We start from the raw sequence: 27,040 nt of genomic DNA, 5'->3' as shown, positions 1-27,040 counted from the left end.
GCAATGTGGACCTCAGTATGCTTTTTTTGCCAGACATTATAGGCTGGATGTTTCAGCGTGCCGGGATGCGTCCTTCTTTGCAGCTGTGCCGCAGACTGGAGTGGTTCGGTCCCGCCCTTCTTGAGGACTGCTTTGTTACATCCCACAAGTCTCTGGATTAATCTGATGGAAATTAGTTCTTACCTGTTAATTTTCTTTCCATTAGTCCTGAAAGATCAATCCAGAGGCCTGCCCTTGGTGTGATCTTCAGTTTTCAGTGTGTTAGCTCTTTTCCTCTCTAGGTGGGAATTGGTGGCAGAGGCATGGCATGAACTTGGAAGAATCGTTCAACAAGATGATGAAAAATTGGTGTGCCAGTTGTGAACTCATACTGACTATCTCGTACTGCAGGATTAGATGTGGTACTTCTCAAGCTACGTGCACGCAAATAAAGCATTTGGTTGCCCAGAGGTGTGGATCCCCTCTTGGGCTCTAGTGTTAGCAGGGCGCGTTTAACATCAACCAAAAGCAATGTATGTTAACACTGTCTTATTATGTTAGCATAAGGTGTGCACCCAGGAGACAGAGGCAGATCATTAAACTTTCCTATACTCAAGCAACTTTTATCCTTGGCTCCAGCTCATAAAAGTGGGTGATAGAGGTAACACAGCCTATTTTTGGAAAATTTACATGCACATGTTTTAGAACTTGCTAAGTGCTATAGGAAGCAAGGTAAAGACTCAATGCACAATAAAGCTGCCAGCGACAAACCTATGACTGAGTGCAGCAGGCCTAGCTGGCAGCTGTGACAGTGTTTTAATATGGTTTATTTTTCTTTTTTAAAATAATATTATTATTATTTTTAATTTAACTATTTCAGGAGATGAATCAGGGAATGCACCTATGATGTTTTAATTGCATTTTAAGAGTCATCTATTATTCTCGTTGTTTTGTACTTCGCTTAGCTTTCTTTATGACGAAAGGTGATTAACCAAGTCCTAATATATCAAATCAAGATTTGGGATCTATAATAAGTGTTCCGTGGACATCTCTGCAGAGAGAAGAGCTGTAAAATAAAAAATGAGAATAATGCCGAAGAGCACTGGTATTTGCTTACGTCCTCACTCCTGGCTTCTGTCACACACTGCCCAGTTGGTCAGAGAGTAGCAGGTGCTGTGTGGCACCAGGATTCAGGTCGTTGAAAGAAAGGGGAACCATAAGAGGTAAAGGAGGTGCCTGAGATTAGACTTGTAGCCATAAGAACTTGATCCTCCAATTTTTTCCAGCTGTTCTCTCTGTACTGGTTTATTGTGCTGCTGTTTAGCATTATATATGAACTACACCAAAATCTAATGCGGCATCCCCCCTGCCCCTCTCAAAATCCAAACTCGTTAAATTGAAGATAATTAGCCAGTCAGTGTTGGTTGTGGCCTCTTAAGATGAGGAAGATTTCCATACACAAAACTCTACATTTATACCAGAAGCTGTTTTGTTCCTGCATTTTGATAGGAAGTTCATGCACTTATGCTACAAAGATTACCTTCTGCTGCTCAGTCGTTTTCTGATATAGTTGTATTTCTTGTTTGTGACCTCATTTGCATTGGGTGATGCAGAGCGTAGCTGTCCACTGACCTTTCTTATGCTGTATTCTGCAGGTGTGCCAGTGAGCAGCAGAGTGTCTGCCAAGATCCAGCAGCTGGTCAATACCTTAAAGCGGCCCAAGCGACCTCCACTACGTGAATTCTTTGTTGATGACTTTGAGGAATTGCTAGAAGGTAAAATGGCTTTTATTTCTGTGTGATTTGTAAAGTATCCACTTGCCTTTGAAATGTTTCTTGCATTGGGTAAGAAGGAAACTCTTGCATGTAGCTGGGACTCTACAAGACATTCTATCTTCTCTGTCCAGGGTCCACCTTGCCAAACCATCTTAAGCTTTATAGTACCCTTCAACTTTTTAAGGTGGAATTAAAAACTCATTTTTTATCATTGATGCCAACTATTCATAGGTCTCTTTTTGCCAGAGGACCTGGACTGTGCAATTGCCCTTGTGTGTTTCTCCGACCCCCCTTTCCTATCATTATTGTAGTTCTCTCCCCTACCCTACCTTTTGTAGTCCATGATTCTCATCTCCTTTGTTTGCTTCATATTAGATTGTAAGCCACCTAGATGTTTACCCGATAGGCGGGATAGTAAACCTTCTAATAAACTTCATAGTTAAAGAATTTGTGAGTCAGAATTGCAGGTCCAGGATGTCAGTGCTCGGTTGCTTTGCTGGAGTTTGCTTTATCTGAAGGGTATTTTTCTTTCTGTGCATGATGAAGAAGAGGGATTTTTGTGTACCGTATAAAAACCTGGATTGTTGATCACACAAACAGGTGATTAAGAAAGGGCTTTCCTGAATTCTTCTGAAACTTAGTGGAAAGAAAACATAACTGCACTATACATCAAGCAGTCAGTGCCATACCTAGGGTTGTGCAAGCAGTGCGGGCACACAGGCCTTCAGTATTGAGGGGCGCTGAAATTGCTTCCTGCCGACCATCTTCTCTCACTGGCATTGGCAAAGTGGGCCTGGAAGGGGACATCAGTGGGCAATTCTACATTTCTTTGAAGGGGCTGGTGGTTGGGAGGCGGGGCTAGTGCTGGGCAGACTTATACGGCCTGTGCCCTGAAAAAGACAGATACAAATCAAGGTAAGGTATACACAAAAAGTAGCACATATGAGTTATCTTGTTGGGCAGACTGGATGGACCATGCAGGTCTTTTTCTGCCATCATCTACTATGTTACTATGAGGCATATTTTCAAAGCACTTAGCCTCCCAAAGTTCCATAGAAACCTATGGAACTTAGCCTCCCAAAGTGCTTTGAAAATATGCCTCTATGAGGCTCATTTTCAAAGCACTTAGCCTCCCAAAGTTCCATAGAAACCTATGGAACTTAGCCTCCCAAAGTGCTTTGAAAATATGCCTCTATGTGGCTAAAGGTGAGCCGGTTGATATTGTGCATCTGCATTTTCGGAAGGCGTTTGACAAAGTACCTCATGAAAGACTCCAGAGGAAATTGAAGAGTCATGGGATAGGAGGTAGTGTTCTATTGTGGATTAAAAACTGGTTAAAAGATAGAAAACAGAGTAGGGTTAAATGGTCAGTATTCTCAATGGAGAAGGGTAGTTAGTGGGGTTCGCCAGGGGTCTGTGCTGGGACCGCTGCTTTTTAACATATTTATAAATGACCTTGAAATGGGAGTAACTAGTGAGGTAATTAAATTTGTTGATGACACAAAGTTATTCAAAGTCGTTAAATTGCGGGAGGATTGTGAAAAATTACAAGAGGACCTTATGAGACTGGGCGTCTAAATGGCAGATGACGTTTAATGTGAGCAAGTGCAAAGTGATGCATGTGGGAAAGAAGAAACCGAATTATAGGTACGTCATGCAAGGTTCCACGTTAGGAGTCACAGACCAAGAAAGGGATCTAGGTGTCGTTGTTGATGATACGTTGAAACCTTCTGCTCAGTGTGCTACTGCAGCTAAGAAAGCAAATAGAATGTTAGGTATTATTAGGAAAGGAATGGAAAACAAAAATGAGGATGTTATAATGCCTTTGTATCGCTCCATGGTGCGACCGCACCACGAATATTGTGTTAAATTCTTGTCGCCGCATCTCAAAAAAGATATAGTAGAATTAGAAAAGGTGGAGAGAAGGGCGATAAAAATGATACAGGGGTTGGGACGTCTTCCCTATAAGGAAAGGCTAAAGCGGCTAGGGCTCTTCAGCTTGGAGAAAAGGCGGCTGAGGGGAGATATGATAGAGGTCTATAAAATAATGAGTGGAGTTGAACAGGTAGATGTGAAGCATCTGTTTACGCTTTCCAAAAATACTAGGACTAGAGGGCATGCGATGAAGCTACAATGTAGTAATTTTAAAACAAGTTGGAGAAAATGTTTCTTCACTCAATGTGTAATTAAACTCTGGAATTCGTTACCAGAGAATGTGGTAAGGGCAGTTAGCTTAGCGGAGTTTAAAAAAGGTTTGGATGGTTTCCTAAAGGGAAAGTCCATAGACCATTATTGAATGGACTTGGGGAAAATCCACTATTTCTCAGGTAAGCAGTATAAAATGTTTTGTACTTTTTTGGGATCTTGCCAGGTATTTGTGACCTGGACTGGCCACTGTTGGAAACAGGGCTTGATGGACCTTTGGTCTTTCCCAGTATGACAATACTTATGTACTTCTCTGGGACTCCTGGTTTTGTGCCCACTTTTCTGTTTGTAATACTTATGTACTTACATAATTCAGACGGCACAACTGTTACTTGGTATGGTCCTGCAAGTGGTCATTCCTAGCTCTTCTGTTCTTACTATTGTAAATTTTAAAAAAAAAGTTTCAGCCAGAACTACTTCCTATTAAATCGTGAAAATTTTGTAAACGTGCAGAAAGTTGAATGCCTGTGAGCCTTCTCTTATGACTATGCATTGAGCTGTTGGCTCATTAAGGCATGAAAAGATTTTGTTTGAAGTGAATTAACATACATACATTCTGTATTCCACTGTTATCCAGTGTAGTTGCATACGTTGCACTGATTTTGTATACTTTATTATGAATGTATTTTACAGTACTGTATATGTGTCATGTAAAAGAAAATAAAAGGGGTATTTTTGGAAGGCTTCTGCAGGGTTGTGAGAGCCGTAAAATGAAGGGCTAGAACTTGAGTGACAGAGATAACTAACAAATTGAATACAAGCAAGGCCAGGGATGTAGAGGGGGGCTCCTGGTGAACTGGACTGACAAAGTCAAGTTATAAGGGGATATAGGAAACCGAGTTTCTAGAAATGAGAAAGCTATCCAGCTAGTAAGATGAACTTTCTACTATGGTGATGAAGTTTCTGCGGCCTCTTGTTCCCTGGTCTAGTTCCTGACCCATCTCTCCTCCAGTTCTGGCTCCAGCTTTGACCAAACTTGTTGTTCCCTGGTCATATGGAGTGTCTCTCCAGTTCTTTCTCCAACTTTGTACACTTCCAGCTCCAGGAGCAGTATACTAACCCTCTTGTCGTTGTAACAACTCTCTTTCGAACTGGTGGCTAGGGAATCTGACGATGGGATGGCAGTGTAACTGAGGCCTGTAACATTGCATGCTGCAAAATGAGGGCTTCTGGGGTTTCCCATCCCACTGGAGCTGATTGGCACTGTAAGGATGGTGCACTCAGACCCAGGAGGAGAAGAAATATAGCTGCTGTAGTGCTGTAGTGGTTCTTTTAGTGCTGAAGGTACATTTATCCCTTGGACTTAGCAAGGTCATAGCAAGGTCATCTGAGTCACCAGGGCACCAAAGGAGAAGGGCAGAGATGATTGAGGGGGAAAATGAAGAAAAGGATAAAAGAAAGTCATAGAAAATTAAACCATTCAACTCATGAATAGGTACAGAATAATTCTTTGTCATTCTCTGGGGTTCTGGAGATCTTCATACTTTTTCTCTTCTGCTCATCTGTGAAGCAGGAGTTCGGTATTTGTTTTGGAGGGTTTCAGCTCAAACAGGCAGTCGGACTAGGACAATTATAAGTATTTGCACGCGACAGACTTACTGTACACAATCTGATTCCAGAATGTCGTTATAGAGGGACTCAGTTCAGGTTCTACTATAGGACAATGTACTTGGTCATCTGTAAAACCTGTTGGAGCAATTTTATAACTTTGTGCCAAGATGTAGACACCAAAATAGGGGATGCACTTTGCGCCAATTATGTAATGGCTTCAGATCATGCCTCCGCCATTATTAGAATATTATGCAACTTCCTGGCTTGTCCCCTAGACTTTGTACCATTTGAAAGAGTATCAGTTTGCATTTACCCATTCACTCCACTCAGGATTTCATAGACCTCTATAATATTCCTCCTCAGCCATCTCTTCTTCAAGGTGAAGAGCCCTAACTTCTTTAGCCTTTCCTCATATGAGAGTTGTTCCATCCGCTTAATCATTTTGGTCACCCTTCCCTATAGCTTTTCTAGTTCTGCTATCTTTTTTTGAGATCTGGCATCCAGAATTGCACACAATATTCAAGGTGTGGTCCCACAGTGGAATCATACAGAGGCATTGTGGTATTCTTTGTTTTGTTCTCTGTTCTTTTCCTAATAGTTCCTAACATTGTTTGCTTTTTTGGCCACCGCCACTGTACACTGAGCAGATGATTTTAATGTATTATCCACAATGAGACCTAGATCTTTTTCCCCTCAGTGATGACTCCTAATGTGGAACCTGGGTTATTCTTCCCAATGTATCACTTTGCAGTTATCCACACAAAATTCCATCTGCCATGTGGATGCCGAGTTTTCCAGCCTCCCAAGGTCCTACTGCAATTTGTCACAGTTCACAGGCAATTTAACAACTTTGAATTATTTTGTGTCATCTGCAAATTTGATCACTTCACTTATCGTTCTCATTTCCAGATGTTTAGCCATAGTACACATCCCTGTGGTACATTACTACCCACCTTCCTCCCTTGGAAGACTTGCCCATTTAACCCTACTCACGCTTTTCTGTCTTTTTACAAGTTCCTATCCTACAACAAGATGTGGCAGATTGGTGGGGAAGACCTCCCTTGTCAAAATCTACACCAACTCTGTTCCACTAAAACATGTTTGCCTGTGTGTTCAGTAATTTTGCCTGGCCTGAACCAGTGGTGTAGCTATGGGGGGCCTGGGCCCCCCCAGTTTGCTCCGGGGCCCCTGGTTTGGCTGGTAATGTGAGACCAGCATTGGACAAACGCTTTAGCTGGCGGGGGCTGGGTACCCCCGCCAGCCAAGGTACCTTCCAGTGGCGGCTGGCGGGCAGGGGGGCAGAGGTGGCGACGGGAGGGTGGCAGCGGGGAGGCGGGCCAAAATGTGCCCCCCCCCCCCACCTTGTGCTCTGACCCCCCCCTTCCCATCGAGGTCTGGCTATGCCCCTGGCCTGGACATCAGCCTCAGCAGTCTATAGTTTCCCAGATCGCTCCTGGAATTTTTTTTAGACATTAGCTTTACATTGGCCACTTTCCAATCTTCAGGTACCATGGATGATTTTAATGACAGGTTACAGATTACTAATTGTAGATCTTCAATTTCATTTTTGTATTCTTTCAGCCCTCTGGGGGTGTTCATTAGTTCAGCCAACTGTGCTTTCTCCTAACGAGGAATTTCTTTGTTTTCATAGTACATAAATGAAAGTCAGTTGACAAAAAGAAATGTAAGATGATACTTTTATTGGGCAGGCTTTATATGTTTCTTGTCTAGCTCTCAGCAGCTAATGCTCCCTCTGATAAAAATGAAATAAAGCAGAGCAAAAACTGTTATTACCTGTATGTAAAGGGGAATTGTAGATTATATTGGGACAGTGTTAGGAAGGGGAAGGCAGAAGGGTGGGGACAGAGGGAGGAGAATTATGTCTGATAGTGAGCTTTTATGTCAGTGTTTGATCACTTTAAACTTCAAATATCTTCCTTCTGAAGAGCTGTAGATTTTCATTTGAATATCTTTATCATTATTGTGGTTCTCTCAGAAACTCCACAGTGTGTCTGTTCTTCTTCAGCCATTTAACATAAAAACAGAATAACAGCATATTTGGATCTTAAGGTCTATACAGTCATCATGGTTTTAAGTGTTTCCCTGTGGAATAGGGATGCACATTTCTGTTTCAATTAAGCAAAACAAAGCAAAAGGATGCAAATAACAAAAAAAAAAAAACCTGCAAGTATCTCTGCCATATGACCCAGTTGATAAGCCGCTTTCCCTTAAATTCTACCCAACTAGGGATCCTCTGTCAATGGTTTTTACCCTTGGGTAAACTAATGCTTTTTCCGATAATAGTGCATAGTCTTTAGAGAGAGTGTGCACTATTTACAAAGAGAGTACCCATTGCACTTGTGCGCATAGTGCGCCCTGTTTCTGAAAGAGTGCACCCTCTGTGTCCATTGAGTATAGCCTCTTTCAATTTAGTGATTTGTAAAGTATCACTCAACAACTTTGCTCTCATGATGAAATAATGGCCAATTGAAAAAAAAACAAACATCCCTGAAAATGGCATGGACAATGATACTTGACTAAAATTTTCTGGCTGCCTATCAGTATTAGTTACCTGTACAAAGGTAGTACCACCTCCTTTTCTTGACTGGTTACGCATTTCTCTATGCACCTTAGCATCCCTCTGGGTCTGACCACTGCATTACCATGTTAGAGTCATCAGATAGGACCGACCTGAGATATTTTCCTTCCTTCCATGCAGCATGGATGAACCAATCTCAGAAGCCTGGTCCAACTTCCCTACAAGCCTTGCTGTGCACTGCTTTGTGTGAGGCTCATAATATTCTTTCTGTTCATATTAGAAATTATTTAAAAAAAATAACAATCTTCTGAAATGATGGGGGTTCAGTAGTCATCAATAGAAGAAGTCACTTTAGGACCAGTTTGTCCCTTATGAAAGAGTACCATATATACTCAAATATAAACCCATTTGCATATAAACCATTTACCCCCTAAAAAATTTGTCCAGGCTCCCCCCCCCAAACTCCCCCCCCCCCCCGCACAAAACTGGAAACTCCCACCCACTCCAGTGGTGATCTGAGGCAGGAGCGATTCTCCTACGCTCCTGTCCATGCAATTTCTGTAGTGAAAATGGCTGCCACAAGTTTCAGCAGCAGTTTCGCAACATTGCCCCGGGAACTACAGTGGATCCGGGAGGAGGGGGATGTTCTCTTTACAATGTAGGGAGTGAGTGAGTGGGAGTATCCAGTTGGGAGGGGGGGGGGAGGCTGGGGGCAGAGCCAGCCGTGGCAGGACACCTCAGGGAAGGGTGGCCCAAAAATCTTAGTTTACATTTATCATTTATTGTTTATTTACTATACTGTTACTTCTTACATAGCAAATCAGAACGGTTTATATCTTTAAAAAGTGCAAATAACATACAATAATATTCTAACATAAAAGAAATCCATTTTGTAATAGGACAGCGCTAACAAAAACTTCCAAACCAAAGAGGACAAAACAATTAATTGTATCATTCATACACATCACATCGGGCAATACTATTTCCTTTGAGTAGTTTATATTCCCTGTTTACATAACCATATTTCCTTTCCTTTCTGAGTGGTTCTCTAGATAGACAATGCTAAATTTCAAAAGCTTTTTCAAAGAAACAGGTTTTCAAAGCCTTATGAAAGAGCGTAAATGATTCTTTCACCCTGATAAATTTTGGAAGGGAATTCCACAGAGATGGTAATAGAAAGAAAAATGCTGAGGCTCGAGTTGATTCCCACCTAGCTCTCGAGGGAGGTGGAATTACCAGCCTATTATCAGTAAGTGAGTGTAAAGTTCACGATGGTGTGTATGGAATAGTTAAGTTTGCAAGATATGATGTTGTAGCTAAGTATAGCGCTTTAAATGTAAGGATAAGAACCTTAAATGAAATTCTCAGTTAGATCGGGATCCAATGAAGTTGATGTAATAAAGGCGTAGCCTTATCGTATCTTGAGGCTCTACAAATTATATGAGCGACTGTGTTTTGAATAGTTTGTAGGCGTTTCAAATTGAGTTTAGTAATGCTCGCATAAATGATATTACAATAATCAAGGTGTGTCGAAATGTAAGCATAAGCCAAAATACGCAGTTATTTGAGTATATGTGGTAGTTTTAAAGCTGGTTGACCAAATGCATAATATGAACACTTGTTAAGTTAGTGTTTTTGAAAAATGGGTATTAGTTATTATAAAGAATTTTTCTGGTGCAAATAAAAGAAGAAAGTTTTGGTTTGGTTTTTGAGCCCCATTGTTTCTTCATTGGTGTTGCTCAGAACAGCAGCTGGTTTTAGTTACAGTGATTAATGATTTATCTTGCTATATGGAATTGAAATAGCAATATTCACAGAAGGCTTATTATGCCTCAGAATCAATTTGGGACCTATAGTGGATTCTAGAGTTAAATTATAGTTAAACCCATTTTAGATGGATCTTTAGCACAGGGATGTTCTGTCTCTAGACCAGAGCCTCCCAAAATGTCAATCGGAACCCCAAATGGGGTCACAAAATTTAAATTGGGAGTCACAACCAGTTGGGATCTCCATAGGTGCATCATTATTCTGTACTTTCAGGGATCACACAGTTTTATTGACTGCAATTATGGAGTCACAGCCACAAAAAGATAACATTTAACATAAAAAATATAACATTTAACATAAAAACTTAGCATCTGGCTTTCAAAATGCATTTTGTAAGCAGGGGAAGCCTGTGGCTGCAGCTGGAAATGATGCTACCCCAGCAGGTGGAAGCCATTTAGGAACAGCAGGAGAGGATTTAAAGAAGACAGAAAAACCACTAATAGCATAAGACCGCTACAGAACTTAAATGCTTACTGTACACCACATGCAGAATCTGGTGACCTTCATTTATCAAAATTTCCACAGGAGGCTAAATACTCATGGTTTTTCTTTTCTTGATAAGTTTTCTTCCCCATGGTGGGAATCTTGGATGTGAGAGGCAATGGTTCAGCATCTGTTACAGCTCAGAATCTTCTCCAACAGAATCATTGCTTAGTTTCCTTGGTGTCTCATGCTGTAGTTTAGGCTAATAATGATTGCACCGATTATCCATAAAAACAAAGAAGCTGATTTTAAAATTGGTCAGTGCATTCCTGGCCTGTGTATTTGAGGTTATTTATACTTGGAGAATGCTTGAAGATGCTTGCCCTACTGCTTTACCCAAGGCTTAAATCTTGCTTCCCACAAATTCATGGTCCATTATCTGCTACCACATTTAAAGTGGTGCTTAATTTTCCCCTGTACTTTGTAAAGTAAAAATAGAAAAAAATGTACATTTAACAAAGTAGGCATATCTCAGTCCTTATAAAGTATTTACATAAAAAAAATATATATTTTTTTCTTTTCTACCTTTGTCATCTGGGAATTTTCTTTTTCAAATTAAGCTGATCACCATCACTTTTCCACTTTCTGTGAATCAGTCTTCTCCCAAGTTCTTTTCCAGGTTGGCCTTTCCATTTCCTCTCCCTATTGTCTTTTGCCTTTCCTTCTCTCTAGCACTGGTATTTTGTTTTATTCCCTCCACTTTTCTCTTCTCTGCATTTATATCCACCCATTTGATTTTACTCTCTCTCTCTCTCACCTTCTAGTCCTTAGTCTGCTTTTCACAGATTTGTCTCATCTATCAACTAGCTTTTCCCATTACCCTCATTCCCTATTCAGCACTCCCTTTACCCCTCTTTATCTCCCCTTCCTCAGTCTCCTATCCCCCATCTTTCACCCACTTCCTTACTCATTCCCATCCCCTGTACTCACTCTCTTAGCCCTCATCTACCCTCTCTGCCTCTCATTCTCCCACCAGCCCCAGCTCCATCTCTGTCTCTCCTTCCTTCCCTTGTTTCCAGGCCATGTTTCTATCTCTTTCCCTATACCCCATGTCCTATTACTTCTCTTTCACCATCTTTTTAACCCCATTTCCTCCCTCACAGAACTCCTTCAGAGACCCATTCCCTTCCTCGCTTACTGGTAACCATAAAATGATTTGACTATTAATGTTTTTAATAAGTTGCCTTATGGCCACCAATTTTCAGATTTGCTACCTTTAGTTTATCTCCTCTCTCTCTCTCTCTCTCTCTCCATCCATCATGCAGGACTCCCCAAGTCTTTTTACATCCTTAGCAAGATACAACCTCCAAAACTGAACGCAGTACTCCAGATGGGGCCTCACTAACGACTTGTACAGTGACATCAACACCTCCATTCTTCTGCTGGTTACGCCTCTCTCTATGCAGCCTATTCTTACGGCCATGTCCACTGCCTTGTCATACTGTTTTGTCACTTTCACATCCTCGGACGCTATCACCCCAAGGTCCCTCTCTCTGTCTGTACATATCAGCCTCTCACCTCCTAGGACATATGACTCCCTTGGATTTCTGCTCCCCAGATGCATTACTCTGCATTTCTTTGTATTAAATTTTAGCTGCCAAACATTAGACCATTCTTCTAACTTTTACAGATCCTTTTTCATATTTTCCACTCCCTCTGAGGTGTGCGCTCTATTACAAACCTTGATATCATCCACAAGAAGGCAAACCTTACCTTTTTAACCTTTCAGCGGTGTTGCTCACAAATATATTGAACAGAATCGGCCCCAGCACTGATCCTTGATCACTCCTCTGCTCATCTTTCCTTCCTCTGAGATAATTCCATTGACCACCATCCTCTGGCATCTGTCTGTCAACCAGTTTCTAATCCAGTTCACCACGTTGAGTCTTAACTTCAGCCTGTCAAGTTTATTCGAGAGCCTCCTTTGAGGAACCATGTCAAAGGTGTTGCTGAAATCCAAGTAGATTTTATCTAGTGCATGTCCTCAATCCAGTTCTCTGGTTGGCCAGTCATAGAGTTCAATCAAATTCATTTGGACCAATTTACCTTTGGTAAAACCACATTGCCTTGGATCTTGTAACCCATTGGATTCCAGGAAATTCAGTATCCTTTCCTTCAGCAATGCTTCCATTACGTTTTCAATAACGTGAGGCTTACTGGTCTATAGTTTCCCATTTCTCTGTCACCACTTTTGTGAAGAGGGACCACATTCGCTCTTCTCCAGTCTTGTAGAACTTCCCCCATCTCCAAGGATTTATTAAACAACGCTTTAAGAGGACCCACCAGGACCTCTTTAAGTTCCTTCTTGCAATGATCTAACAAGACCCCCTTCTTTGATTCCCATGATCCTCTGTGTCTCAGTCCAGCACAGCCTGACTTTTCGGTGATTCTCCATAGTGGGCTCCAAGTTGGCTGTGAAAGCTGCAATGCTGTAAAACCTGACATATCTTCTTTTGAGATCAGGGTGTCATGAATTAACATTTACCTCCTTTAGGTTCAAACAAATGTTGAATGGTATGTTTTATTATCCATATATTAGATGGTAATAAGGAAAGCACCATAATTTATGGGTGGAGGTTTGAGCTCAAGTCTAGCAATATTTAATGTGAGTAGTTTATGACTTATACATATGTATTATAAATATACGCATACACCGGTGATTAAGATCTACTTGGGCTCAGCTGTATGTACATACACAAATATTAGGAGGTGGAACATCATATGTGCAATGATGGTTCCATTGTGACACCACCACATATTCCTCTTGGGGATATAATGGGTGTAAACGGTATGGTCTGAGCACATTTAAAATAATTTAAAACACTTTATAGTATATATTTTTTTTAAAGTGCATACATAAAAATAAAAAAAGATAAATTATTTTGAACCCAAGTTTAATATAGTGAGATACCTTCTTTAACCCCAACCTGTGGTAAGGGATGCTGGCAGTACCAACCGGCTTTTATCTTTTATCCCAGTGAGCAGCAGCAGGTGGCATTTATTAAAGCTCTAACTTCTGGTCTTGTGACATGATCCACACACAGGAAGGTAATGCTTTAATAAGCCCCGTGTACTGCTCCAGATTGAGGGAATGTGGTTAATAAGATGCTTGGCTGCCTATCCAGCTTATAATCGAAAGAGAAAAATGCCTATATTTCGACCCAAATCGGGAGATGGGCGTTTTTCTCGCAAAGGCGCCCAAATCGGTATAATCGAAAGCCGATTTTGGGCGTTACCAACTGCACTCCATCGCGGAAACGAATAAAGTTGACGTGGGCGTGTCAGAGGCGGGACTGGGGCGTGGTTATCAGCCGAGGAGAGATGGGCGTCTGTAGCTGATAATCGGGAAAAAAAAGGCGTTTTTACTGCGATTTTGGGTCACTTTTTTTGGACCCTTTTTTTTTTCACGAACAAGTCCCAAATAAAGTGCCCCAACTGCCTAGATGACCACTGGAGGGAATCGGGGATGACCTCTCCGGACTCCCCCAGTGGTCACTAACCCCCTCCCACCAAAAAAAACCCCACTTAAAAAACTTTTTCCCAGCCTGTATTCCAGCCTCAAAAGCCGTACCCACCTTCATGACAGCAGAATGTGTTCGATCCTCTCACAGCCTTTCCCTGGGTCAGATGTGGCTCTCGGGTGCACTACAGGGTCACATCAGCATTGCATTGTGGTGGGTGTAGGGTTACAGTCTCACGATGTTGGTAGTTGGTAGGCTCTTCTCCCATGGTGCTTTTCCCCCTGCCTTCTGGGTCAGAGTGTGCCCTGTTGTGTTTCCTGTTGTAGTCCATGCGGTAGTGGCCATTTTTGTAAGCCAGTTTTAGTTCCCTTTCCTGTGTTAGCCACGTTAGAGAACTTAGTTCTTACCTTGAATGTGGCTGAAAGAGGGCATTGTACAGCATTCTGCCAGCTCTGACCTACTGCTAATCTCAGTACCAGGGAGACTCGTTGCCAGTGGGGCACAACCTCTGATCTGCAGTTAACTGTGAGTAAATGTGCTTATTCCAATAAAGGACGTTTTCGGAGAGATTAGTCTTCAGGTGTCAACTGGTGTGCCAATGTTATATAGCAGCAACAAGTCCTAGAGGCCTGCGTGTATGCAGGTCCCTGGAGCACTTTTAGTGGGTACCGCAGTGCACTTCAGGCAGGTGGACCCAGGCCCATCCCCCCCCCCCACCTGCAACACTTGTGCTGGTAAATAGGAGGCCTCCAAAACCCACTGTACCCACATGTAGGTGCCCCCTTTACCCCTAAGAGCTATGGTAGTGTTGTACAATTGTGGGTAGTGGGTTTTGGGGGAGGGGGGTTGGGGGCTCAGCACCCGTGGTAAGGGAGCTATGCATGTGGGAGCTTTTTCTGAAGTCCACCGCACTGACCTAGGGTGCCCAGTTGGTGTCCTGGCATGTCAGGGGGGCCAGTGTACTACGATTTGTGGCCCCTCCCATGACAAAATGGCTCGGATTAGGACGTTTTTGAGCTGGGCGTTTTTAGTTTCCATTATCGCTAAAAAACAAACGCCCAGCTCAAAAACGTCCATTTGTTCGAAAATACGGTTCGGCCCGCCCCTTCACGGACCCGTTCTCGGAGATAAACGCCCTTGGAGATAGGCGTTCGCGTTCGATTATGCCCCTCCACACCTCCTACTGCGAGACAAGGTTAAAGCACATAAGTTGGGCTCCATATCACTTATGACTCCCGCAGCGGGGTACATCACCAGCCAATCTCTTCTTGTTAAATTCTTGATGGAACTTGCTTGGCACACTGTGCCAGTTGTGTCAAAATATCTGATTTGCAGCAGCCCAAATTCCACCCAGCTTTTCACTTTACATTAAAGAAACTCTTCCAGTAATCCGTGTTAAACTTCATTTAATATTTAGGGGAGGAGGCAACACCTCCCCATCCAACTTACTAAAATCGCTTAAGAGTTCCAAAACTAAGAAATGTAGGAATTACAAATTGGAGACATTGGTGCGGTGGCTGGTTTGTAATTTGTATGTTTTATTTATTTATTGGAAGAGAGTTTTTTGCTCTTTGTACACTGAGAGCTGATGAGAAATATGTTCTTCCATTGTTTCAGTTTCCTATATAGACAGGCTGGACATTTGACTCTGGAATTAGTGTTGAACAATTAGAATGAAACCTTACTCTGGCTTCCTTTAGAAGAAATACCCTATTTCTAACTGTCTGTATAAGTCGTTGGTGAGGCCCCACCCAGAGTATTGTGTTCAGTTTTGGAGGCCGTATCTTGTTAAGGATGTAAAAAGAATTGAAGCGGTGCAAAGAAAAGCTACGAGAATGGTATGGGATTTGCGTTACAAGATGTATGAGGAGAGACTTGCTGAACTAAACATGTATACTCTGGAGGAAAGGAGAAACAGGGGTGATATGATACAGATGTTCAAATATTTGAAAGGTATTAATCCGCAAATGAACCTTTTCCAGAGATGGGAAGGTGGTAGAACGAAAGGACATGAAATGAGATTGAAGGGGGGCAGACTCAAGAAAAATGTCAGGAAGTATTTTTTCACAGAGAGAGTAGTGGATGCTTGGAATGCCCTCCCGCGGGAGGTGGTGGAAATGAAAACGGTAACGGAATTCAAACATGCGTGGGATAAGCATAAAGGAATCCTGTGCCGAAGGAATGGATCCTCAGGAGCTTAGTCAAGATCGGGAGGCGGGGCTGGTGGTTGGGAGGCGTGGATAGTGCTGGGCAGACTTATACGGTCTGTGCCAGAGCCGGTGGTGGGAAGCGGGACTGGTGGTTGGGAGGCGGGGATAGTGCTGGACAGACTTGTACGGTCTGTGCCAGAGCCGGTGGTTGGGAGGCGAGGATAGTGCTGGGCAGACTTATACGGTCTGTGCCCTGAAGAGCACAGGTACAAATCAAAGTAGGGTATACACAAAAAGTAGCAAATATGTGTTATCTTGTTGGGCAGACTGGATTGACCGTGCAGGTCTTTTTCTGCCGTCATCTACTATGTTACTATGTATGTGTGGGGAAAAGCATGGTTTTATTCTGTTTGAATGACAGCTTTCAGTGTAATCGTAATCTGCTTCATCAGGGGTAGCTTGAGGTTCCATTCACAGTTATGTGGAGGTTTTCTCTGTTTATTTATTTCCTATTGCCATCCCCAACCCTTCCTCCCTCATTCATTAGAGACGCATACCATGGTTTGAGATAACAATAGGTGCCACTTTTGAGCAATGCCTGGAATTTCTTAAATTTGTTGTTGAGGGGGGGGGGGGGTCAATTGAACACTGTGAATACAGCATCACAAACCCACTACCAGCCCCAGAAGCAGGATGCTTAACTAAAACATGAACCAGCCACATAGCTGTGCACAGTACCGAGGCTTGGCTCTGGGACCAATCTTAATTTTATCCTTTATTGCTGTTTTAATTTTAAGTTTATGCTGATGTTAGTGACCTGGCAATCATGAGAGATTATGACTGGATCCAAAGTTTCAGCTGCAGTACCGAAAATACTCCCTATTGGACCTGGTTTCTTAAATGAACAGTTGGACTTTGTCAGAGTAAAGCGATGTAGCTCGTCACCCCTGTAATCTCGCCTTTTCAAGGCCTTCAAAATTTAATTCTGTTGAAACAACCTCACAGTGCTGCAGTACCTCAATCTGATTGCATGGCTCTTACTGTCTTACTCCCACCTTTAATCCATATACAGGCCGTTATTGTACACACCCTTATACCATTGAAATTTCTCCCTGGAACTGAGGAGAATGCTGCAGTGGTGGAACCAAAACAAGATCTGGAGAATGATTGGGAATCCTTGGATAATATAAGGAGGGAATGTATCTCTCCATATCCTATATTATCCTAATGGACTCAATTCAAAGTGAGGGTAACATTGACTAATCTTTTCTGACGCTGGTAAATAGATGAAGTTAGATAATGTTGCACAGTTGCAGTATGATTACATTTCCTCCGATATTCAGCCGGCAGTGGACAGTGGGTTATTTTGTCTGCCAAGGCACTAAAACCAGAAATTCAGTGCTAGGCTTAATCCAGGCTTCGGCATTGAAGTCAATATTCAGACTTATCTGTCCATGGGCTAGTGTATAAAGATAGGCCAGCTATTTATGCGGTCCTATTTATGAGCTAAACTTGGCCGGTTAACTCTGAATATTGGGAGCTAACCGGACTCTGTCCCTGATCCACCCCCAGAATGTCCCCAACATAGCTGGCTTCCACTGTGGCACTAATCAGTTAAGTGCCGCTGAAAATGACTGGATAGCCGCATATAAACGAACTGGTCGGCGGCTATTCCTGGCCAGTTAACTCACTTTGAATATTGGCAGGAGTAGGTATGAGTCTGGGGGAAAATAAACGTATAAAGCTCTTTTCACACGATCCTTCTGCTCCTGTTCCATAAATGTTAGTTTTTCTTGCCATTTTCAAACCCCAAATACGAAGAGTGAAGAAGCAATAGCAAAATTCAAAAAGGCTCTGAAAAACATAAATGAGCCAATGTAATGGGTGTTACTGAAGGTCTCTCCCTACATCACATGTTTATTTATTTATTTATTAGGATTTTATTTTTTATTTTTGTTATATTTGTACCCCGCGCTTTCCCACTCATGGCAGGCTCAATGCGGCTTACATGGGGCAATGGAGGGTTAAGTGACTTGCCCAGAGTCACAAGGAGCTGCCTGTGCCTGAAGTGGGAATCGAACTCAGTTCCCCAGGACCAAAGTCCACCACCCTAACCACTAGGCTGCTCCTTATTTACAGCCTTTTCGAAAGAATTCACTCGAAGCTGTGTAGAGCTAGAATAAGTCAAATGTAAATTATAGACGATTACAGCCGTTTCCGTTCTTTATTGATGTATATTGTGAGAATATTACATTCACTCACGCAAGTTTTTCAAAGAGTCATCTTGATTTTTGCTAGTCTCTGAATGCAGCCATTCAGCACAGCCAAGAGGGCTATAGAGGTGCAATGCCTTGCTGAATAGAACTCATAACCTTCAGCCTGCTGCTTAAGTAAAGGAGCCTCTAAAGAACGAAAATAACTAGCTTCATTGCACCAGTTTTACCAGGTTGAAAGCTCATTTTTAAACATTTTCTTCTTTGTATTCCTGATAGTTCAACAACCAGACCCCAACCAACCAAAGCCAGAAGGAGCCCAGATGTTGGCCATGCGAGGGGAGCCGCTTGGAGTAGTCACCAATTGGCCACCTTCTCTTGAAGCGGCTTTGCAGCGATGGGGGACCATTTCACCTAAAGCCCCCTGCCTAACCACTATGGACACTAATGGGAAGCCACTGTATATTCTGACCTATGGTGAGCAGTATTTTTATTGTTATACTTGCATGTTGTAACTCGGGAAATGCAAAGCAATAATTACATGTTCTGTACGTCTATTTAAGTTTTTTTTAATCTACCATAAGCACATCTACCCTTAGTATCACCCATTTGTTATGCTTTTCAAGTTTGTCTTTCATTTGTTTTATTTACTTATTTGTTATACTACACATTTTTTTATATAGCTTTACAATGTATTCTGAATCAGTTTATAAGCATTTTCACTTTTATGTGTTTCAAAAATTGATTTCTGATTTTGTGATTTTTACTTCATGTATATCTGTGTTTTTAATATTTCAAGTTTAGACCCCTGATGCAGGCGGTTTCGCCGAAATACGGACCGTGTCAGGTCTGATTAATAAAATACTGAGTTGACGCTCCCACTCGTGTAGGCTCCTTGTACTTTTTTGGTTTGATGTTCTGTACGTCTGACTTCTTGACAAACCACCCTATATTCTTTTAATCCTGGCCCATATTAAATTTGCTTGAGCTTGATTGTGTGCACATGTTTTGGGCAAGGCAAACTTAGGCATAAAGGGGGTAATACACTGGCGTTATGTACACATAGGTCTGGATTCTGTATATGATGCCTAAAAAATTGGCGCCGAAAAAAACCTGTTTAAGCAGTATTCTATAAGACGTGTCTAATGTTCGGTGCGGTTTGTAGAATTAATGGTTAAATGGAGAGGTTGCGCTTCAATTTAGGCATCGCCATTTGCCCAACAAAAACGTGGTGCAAATCCCTGCACCTAAATTTACGTGTGGAGCACAATTATTCTACAAGCATGCGCATAACAAACTACACTGCAGTCTGCCCTGAAATGCCCATGACCATCCCATTTGCATGCCCCATTTTTTGGAACACCTGTAAATTTTAGATGTGGATCCTGCGCTTAACTTTACCGCATAAGTCCCAATTAAATCTAATTAGTGCCAATAATTGCTTATTAAAAAGCCAATTTGTGCTAATTGGCTCGTTATTCTATTAAATTGTGCACTCAAATCAGGGGTGCACCTAAATTTGCACACGCACTGTTTGGCAACCTTTATACAATTAGGCGGACGGTGACATTATGTACTTTTAAGTGAACCGTGTTTATTTTATTTTTTTTTTTTTTTTGTTACATTTGTACCCCGCGCTTTCCCACATATGGCAGGCTCAATGTGGCTTACATGGGGCAATGGAGGGTTAAGTGACTTGCCCAGAGTCACAAGGAGCTGCCTGTGCCTGAAGTGGGAATCGAACTCAGTTCCTCAGTTCCCCAGGACCAAAGTCCACCACCCTAACCACTAGGCCACTCCTCCATGTATGTCCTGAAAATGACAGACAGATGAGGATCAAGTATGCATATTTTCTACTACGTTCATATCTTAGGCAATGATATGTTGATGGGGAAGGGAAGACATCTTAAACAGGGGCAGCCCTATAATGAGGCCAACTGAGGCAACGGCCTCAAGTGGCACTCTTAAGGGAGCGGCATCTTACCGCTTGTCAGCAATCTCTGCCACACAACCCCTTCCCCTGGAGTGGCATCTCCTCCCATCCTTTTTTATCCCAACCCTAACTCCCCCCCCCCCTCCTCCACATCTGGGCAGCATCTCCTCTCTTTCTTGAACCCCTGGGTCTACCTTCAATTTGTTCTAAAAGTCAGCGTGCAGCAGCAGCGATTCACACACGCACGCACGCTGCTCAACCCCGGCATTCTCTCTACTGCAGCCTGCCCCAGCAGAAACAAGAAGTTATGTATGAGGATGGCCCGAGTAGCAGTAGAGAAATGATGCTGGGTCCAGTGGGAGGGCAGTGTGCATGTATGAACTGCCTCTGCCCGGTGAATTTTAGAATAAATTTAAGGTAGGCTCGGGGGGAGGGTTAAGGAAGGGAGGAGATGCTGTCCGTTGGGAGAGGGGGATGGAAGTAGATATGCAGAGAAGGGATTGAGGAAGAAAGAGAGGAGATGCCGCAGGGGAGGTGGGATGGAAGGAGAAACGCAAGGGAAAAGGTTTTAGCAAAAAGGTTAGATGAAAACAGGAAGCGGGATGACGTCAAAAAGTTGAATCCACTTAGGTTTACATCTGTTTCCCCTTCCTCGTGCAGGTGTTATCCCATTCCCAGTACACTCAAAACAAAGCAAATCTCATCCACTCTGCTGTTCTTTATTGTTGGTAGCATTTTAATTTAATCTCACTTGTATTTTCAAACATGCAAGCTTGTTCACCATATGGAAGTATAATAACAAAATAACTTTTCATAGGTAGAGTAGTAATTTGTTTCAGAAATTAGGAGGGGCTGGTTATAGGGACACTCTAGCACATATATTCATGCAGAGATTTATTTACTTATTTATGACATTTATATCCCACATTAAACAGAATTAGGTTGAAACCTGTGAACATTTAAAATCCTTTCTTTCCCTGTGCTTAAATCAAAAGAAAAAGATGGCATGTAAAAACTTGCTCCTTTTGTTTTATGGATTGCAGTGGTATATTATAAAAATGGTCTTGATATGCCAAGTTCATACAAAGTTAATTATGTTCATTGGAAAATAAATCTGTTGGCTCAGGCTGCTTGCTATGTGAATGTTCCATCACTGTTTCATTATTGCTACCAAGTATTACATATTAAGGGCATTTGCTTTAAACTTTGTTTTAATTCGTTTATCTAGTCCTTACATGCACATGTTTTTGCTTTTTAAACCCAAAGGTGATGGAAGAATTAGGTATAAACTGTGTTGTTTCTGACTTTACTTGTTTTGGACTACATTGGGTCCTGCTGATCTGTACAACTGCTGTCTAGAATTTTTGTAGATGGAAATGAGAAAATAAAAATGAAATTTTGGATGTACTCTGTGACTCCCTGACTGTAGCTCTGAGGAGGGAGTTGGGGGGGGGGGGGTTGCCATCTCATCCCTCACCTCAGGCAGCAGACTGCCTTGGGTCACCATCTCATCCCTTGCCTCAGGCAGCAGACTGCCTTGGGCCGCCCGTGATCTTAAAGTTGAATTTAGCAAGTAAAATGTTGTTGGTAGTAACGTTGGATTGTTAGTTCAATCATGAATTTGTAATGAATGGAATTGTTGGACAGACTGGATTAACCATTCAGGACTTTATCTTCTGTCCTTAACCATAGGCCGATTTCGCTATTAAACATTGACGTAAAAAATTCTGGTGATGGTCATGACTGAGAGATTAGGTCGTGTGTTCCCTGGATTGATCCATTCAGATCAATCTAGCTTTGTTGCTCGCTGACAGGTGGCTGACAATATTCGCTGAACGTTGAACCTATTATGGGCAGCTCCGTCTCGGGGTCAGCCTGTGGCCTTTTTAGCTGCTGACTTTGTAACAGTAATATAGTGTTCTTTCAAATGATACCATCATTATTATTGTTGTTATTAGACTCAGGAATAATGCCAGAGAGTTTTTTTTTTTTCTTAGAATGGGTGGTAGATGGCATAAACTGCTTTCCAAGATGAGCACTGGCAATAAACATTTAGGTGTCGATATTCAAAGCGATCCAACTGGCCAGAAACGACTCCTGGTTGATTACATTGCTTGTTCAGGGCTGTCCACTGATATTCAGTGGCACTTAGTTAGTAACGCCGAAAATCACCACAGATTGCTAAACTCAATGCAATCTATTTGGTGGATAGACTAACTGGAGGATTTTGTATGCTCATCTGCCCCAAATGATGAGTACAAAGGCAAAATAAAGTGAAAACAGATATAAGGAGAGAGATCTCGCAAGCGGTCATGCTGTATGGGTAACATCTGGGGTATGTCCATTGCAGTCTGGACAGGAATCACTGGATAGACCAGATGGTGTAGAGATATATAGTTCAAAAAGTCTGTATTTGTTTTTAAGACCAATTACCACACAGTAAAAATTGTTAGCACATGCTAAAATAAATAAAAAATAAAACAAAAGTTATTTATTTATGTATTTATTTTGTATTAATAAATGTTTACAAAACCGCTCTGGTAAACAACCCCCTTAAAACAAATAAAGAACCCCACCCCCTTCTATTAGACAATCAATAATGAAGACGTGATAGAAAGACGCAACATGACTCTGCAGTATGCCCCTCCAAATTACTCTAAATACCTCCTCCTCCCCCCCCCCCCCCAAACCCCCAGCCCAACTCTCCAATAAAACAGCTAAATGAGTCCATTCCTCACAAGTAGGATCATGTCGTCCATGGAGACGATCTGTAAGAATCTCCATTTTGTGCAGCCTTACTACATGGCCCAGACAGTCCTGTACAGTAGGGCCAACTTGCTGTTTCCACAGGGCTTAGATCTCACATTTAGCTGCTGCCAGACACAGTCTCTTTAGTCAAACTTGCCAGGGAAGACCCTGTTGATTGTGCAAATCCAACAAACAAGCCTGAGGGTCCAGAGCAAATACTTCCTCAAACCCTTTGTTAAATCCGTCGCCACTCCCTGCCAAAAGGTCTGGATCTTCTCTCATTCCCACCAAATATGAAAAAGGTTCCTTTAACTTCCAAACACCTCCAGCAATCATTCAAATTTATTTGTGGATACAAAGCCAACAACTTGTCAGGTGTGTAGTTCCAGTGAGTAACCTCTTTCTATTCATTTTCTTTTATCAAAACACAAAGGGAAGATTTTTGTATTTCATGAAACACACACACTTCCATTCACTCACTAGCAACCCCCCCCCCCCACCCAAGTCAGATTCCCATTTTAACAAATCCCCTCAAAATCCCACCCCCTTAAAAATCTATAAAGCAGGGAAATAGGCCTCCCCAATTTACCCAGGGCCATCCATAAATTTTCAAAATGCTCTGTGTTGGGTCTGATTTAAGCCAGCCCAGACCCGTTATATAATGCTTTATCTGCAAATAAGGAAAAAGATCCCCAGACCACAACCCATAAGTTCCCCAAACGGAATAAAATCCTCCACATTAAAAAATTGCTGAAAATTAGCCAACCCTCCCAACAAGCAAACACCCCACTTTTCCTTCCCGCCTGAAACCTGGGCTCATGATGAATAGATGATAAAGAACTTCTTCCCCAAAGACCCAAATGATACCTTCAAAAGATGGAGCATAAAAGAATTATCAAGTCCCTTCAAATAGTCCTGCGGTATCTTAGAAGGCCATAACAAAAGCTTAAGATGAAATGGAGAAAATTGAGCCTGCTCCAAGCGCACTTCCCCCTTTAGCTTTGACAACTCCTAATCTAATAATTGCTGTACAGCCCAAAAATACCAAAGCAAATTAGGAACTGTTCTACCCCCAGATACAGACCCCTCCACAGGATCCTCCATACCAGCCGAGCGATTTGTCTCCCCAAATAAAACGGCTGACCTCCCCCTGTAACATACTCAATACCCCTCCCGGGACATCCACTGGAAGAATCTGGAAAAGAGACAATAAACAAGGAAAGACATTCATCTTTACAGTCACTATCCTACCCCACTAAGTTAGCCGTAAATTACTCCAAGTACGCAACTCAGCATGGACCATTTTCAAAATTGGGTCATAAACAGTATAAAATGTTTTGTACTTTTTTGGGATCTTGCCAGGTATTTGTGACCTGGATTGGCCACTGTTGGAAACAGGATGCTGGGCTTGATGGACCTTTGGTTTTTCCCAGTATGGCAATACTTATGTATTAATATATTTACTTATGTAAGTCCTGCTAGCTCCAGAAAAGGACATAAGGATTGAATCTTATGGAGACAGAAAAAGCACTTAGAGACAACAGATGATATATGGGAGGAAAAAGTAAGAGTGGGACCTGTGGTAACACCTAGAACCTTAAGGGAATCCTGAATGGGGTAGGTATACCAAGCAACTGTATTTGATTTGGAATGATTGGGGAGCGGATCCGTGAATATCATAGCTTGAGTTTTCGAAAAATTAGATTTCATTCTATTAAGTTGTATCCATTGCAGAACTGCTTCCAAGTTCTGTAACAAGGAGGTAAAAGCAAAAAGGTCTGGTGGATCAAACTATCAAAATTTGAACATCATCTGCATAGATAAAGGGGACAAACCCAGCATCTGCTAGGAGAGTGGCCAAAAGGATCCATAAAAAGATTAAGTAATAAAGGGGCTAACAAACAACTTTGCGAAACGCCACAGTGTAGTGGAATGGGTTCTGAAAACACCTCTTACCATAAGACACGAAAAGACCGACCTGACAGGATTGAAGCCATTGCCAGGCATTGCCCTGACCCCCAATATCCCATAGTCTCTTCAAAAGCAGAGAATGATCCAGTAAGTGAAACGCACAAGTAAGCAGCAAAGTTCATGATCTGCAAGTCCTAATATTAGAGGCAGATTTAGATATTGTTGTTATCACAGAAACATGGTTCAAGTACCCTTCCGAATGGAATTAAAACATACCAGACTATAATCTATTTAGGAAGGATAGAGATGGTCGAAAAGGTGGAGGAGTGGCTCTGTATGTGAGAAACAATATTGAAGCCACTGAATTGCAAGGGGCTTGGGGAAAGGAAGAAGCGATATGGATCGTCTTGAAAAGAGAAGATGGCATCCCTGTCTACATGGGTGTTGTCTACTGACCTCCGACACAATCGGAACAGCTTGACAAAGATCTGGTTGTGCATATCCAGAAGTTGGAAAAGAAAGGAGAGGTGCTGTTGCCGGGCGATTTCCACCTTCCAGATGTGGATTGGAAAGTTCCATCTGCAGAATCAGAAAGAAGTAGAGAGATCATAGATATCTCTCAAAGTGTTCTGCTCAGGCAAGTGGTGACAGAACCTACAAGGGAAGGAGCGACACTGGATTTGGAGCTCACAAATGGGGAAAGTGTGTCTAATGTCTGAGTGGAAGCCCATCTGGGCATTAGTGGTCTTCAGACAGTTTGGTTTGATATAACAGCTAAAGAAGAGGGCAGCCACAGTTCTGGATTTCAAACATACTGACTTTAGTAAAGTGGGGGAGTACCTGAAGAAAGAGCAGACTGGATGGGAGGACAAATGAGAAGTGGAAAATCAATGGTCCAGGCTGAAAAGAGCAATAAAAATGGTACAAACCTTTATGTAAGGAGAGTAAAAAGAAAAAGGTAACTGCTATGGTTGTTCAAATGAGTCTGAGAAAATAAAGGCAAAAGATTTGGCATTCATAAAATACAGAAAAAATCAAGAAGAGGAACACAGAAAAGAATACCAGATGAAACTGAAAGAAGTGAAGAGGAATATATGGCTGGTGAAAGCACAAATGGAAGAACAAATAACTAAAAATGTAAGAGTGGTGACAAAAATATTTTCAAGTATATTAATGAAAGGAGGAAGGCTAAAAAATGGAATTGTAAGACTGAAAGATGCTGTGAACCGCTATGAGGAGAGTGATGAGGAAAAAGCAAAACGTGCTAAACAAATACTTCTGCTCTGCCCTGGAGAATGACCATGATTGGCTGACAAAGATACATATTAGAATCAAGTAGATGCCGCACCATTCACGGAAGAAAGTGTTTATGAACAACTTGAAAAGCTGTAGGTAGACAAAGCTATGGGACCAGACGGGATCCATCCCTGAGTATTGAGGTAGTTTAGAGAGGTTCTGGTGGATCCTCTTAAAGAACTGTTTAATATGTCTTTGGAGACAAGAGAGGTACCATGGGATTGCAGAAGAGTGGATGTGGCCCCTCTTCACAAAAGTGGTGACAGAGAAGAAGCAGAAAACTACAGGCCAGTAAGCCATTTTTGGCCATTAGAAAAGTTACTGAAGTGCTACTGAAGGAAAGGATAGTGAATTTCTTGGAATACAGCAGTAGCAGAATTAAAAAATGCATGGGTTAAACACAAAGGAATTCTGTTAGAAGGAATGGATCCAAAGACGCTTAGGGATGATTAGATGGCAACACCAGTTGGGAAGCAAAGGCAGTGCTGGGTAGATTTCTACACTGTGTGCTCTGATCATGGCTGGACAGGTTTGGATAGACTGGAGTCGGGCTTTGATGAGAACGTCAGAAGTTGGAGAACAAGGACAGTGCTGGGGAGACTTCTACAGTCTATGCCTTGAAAATGGCTTGGTGGAAATACGCTATCCGCAGTCTACTCTCATACTCCAGGTACAGAGAGATAACCAACTTCTAAACTATTCCATCCTTCAAATAATCTGCTGTCAAACTGCATAGAGGGGTATTTTCAAAGCACAGACATACGAACATAAGAGTAGCCATACTGGGTCAGACTAATGGTCCATCTAGCCCAGTATCCTATTTTCCAAACAGTGGCCAAGCCAGGTCACAAGTACCTGGCAGAAACCCAGTTAGCAGCAACATTCTATGCTACTTGTAAGTCTAAGTGCTTTCAAAATTAGCCCCTTAGTGTCTCAGCTGTAAGTACACAAAGAATTGGCTATTAGGAA

At 42.1% G+C, this 27,040-nt stretch overlaps 1 protein-coding gene across 1 annotated transcript in view; it reads left to right on the top strand.

Annotated features, from left to right (window-relative positions):
• Positions 1 to 27,040, top strand: part of DIP2C (disco interacting protein 2 homolog C) — a 763,198-nt gene that overhangs the window by 473,340 nt on the left and 262,818 nt on the right. The window contains 2 exon segments of the mRNA XM_030198809.1: positions 1,635 to 1,754; positions 18,463 to 18,660. Coding sequence (XP_030054669.1) covers positions 1,635 to 1,754; positions 18,463 to 18,660 — 318 coding nt within the window.

This window comes from Microcaecilia unicolor, chromosome 1, assembly GCF_901765095.1.
Source record: "Microcaecilia unicolor chromosome 1, aMicUni1.1, whole genome shotgun sequence".
Lineage (NCBI taxonomy): Eukaryota > Metazoa > Chordata > Amphibia > Gymnophiona > Siphonopidae > Microcaecilia > Microcaecilia unicolor.
Note: the sequence above shows the minus strand (reverse complement) of the source record. Positions and strands in the feature narration are given on the sequence as shown.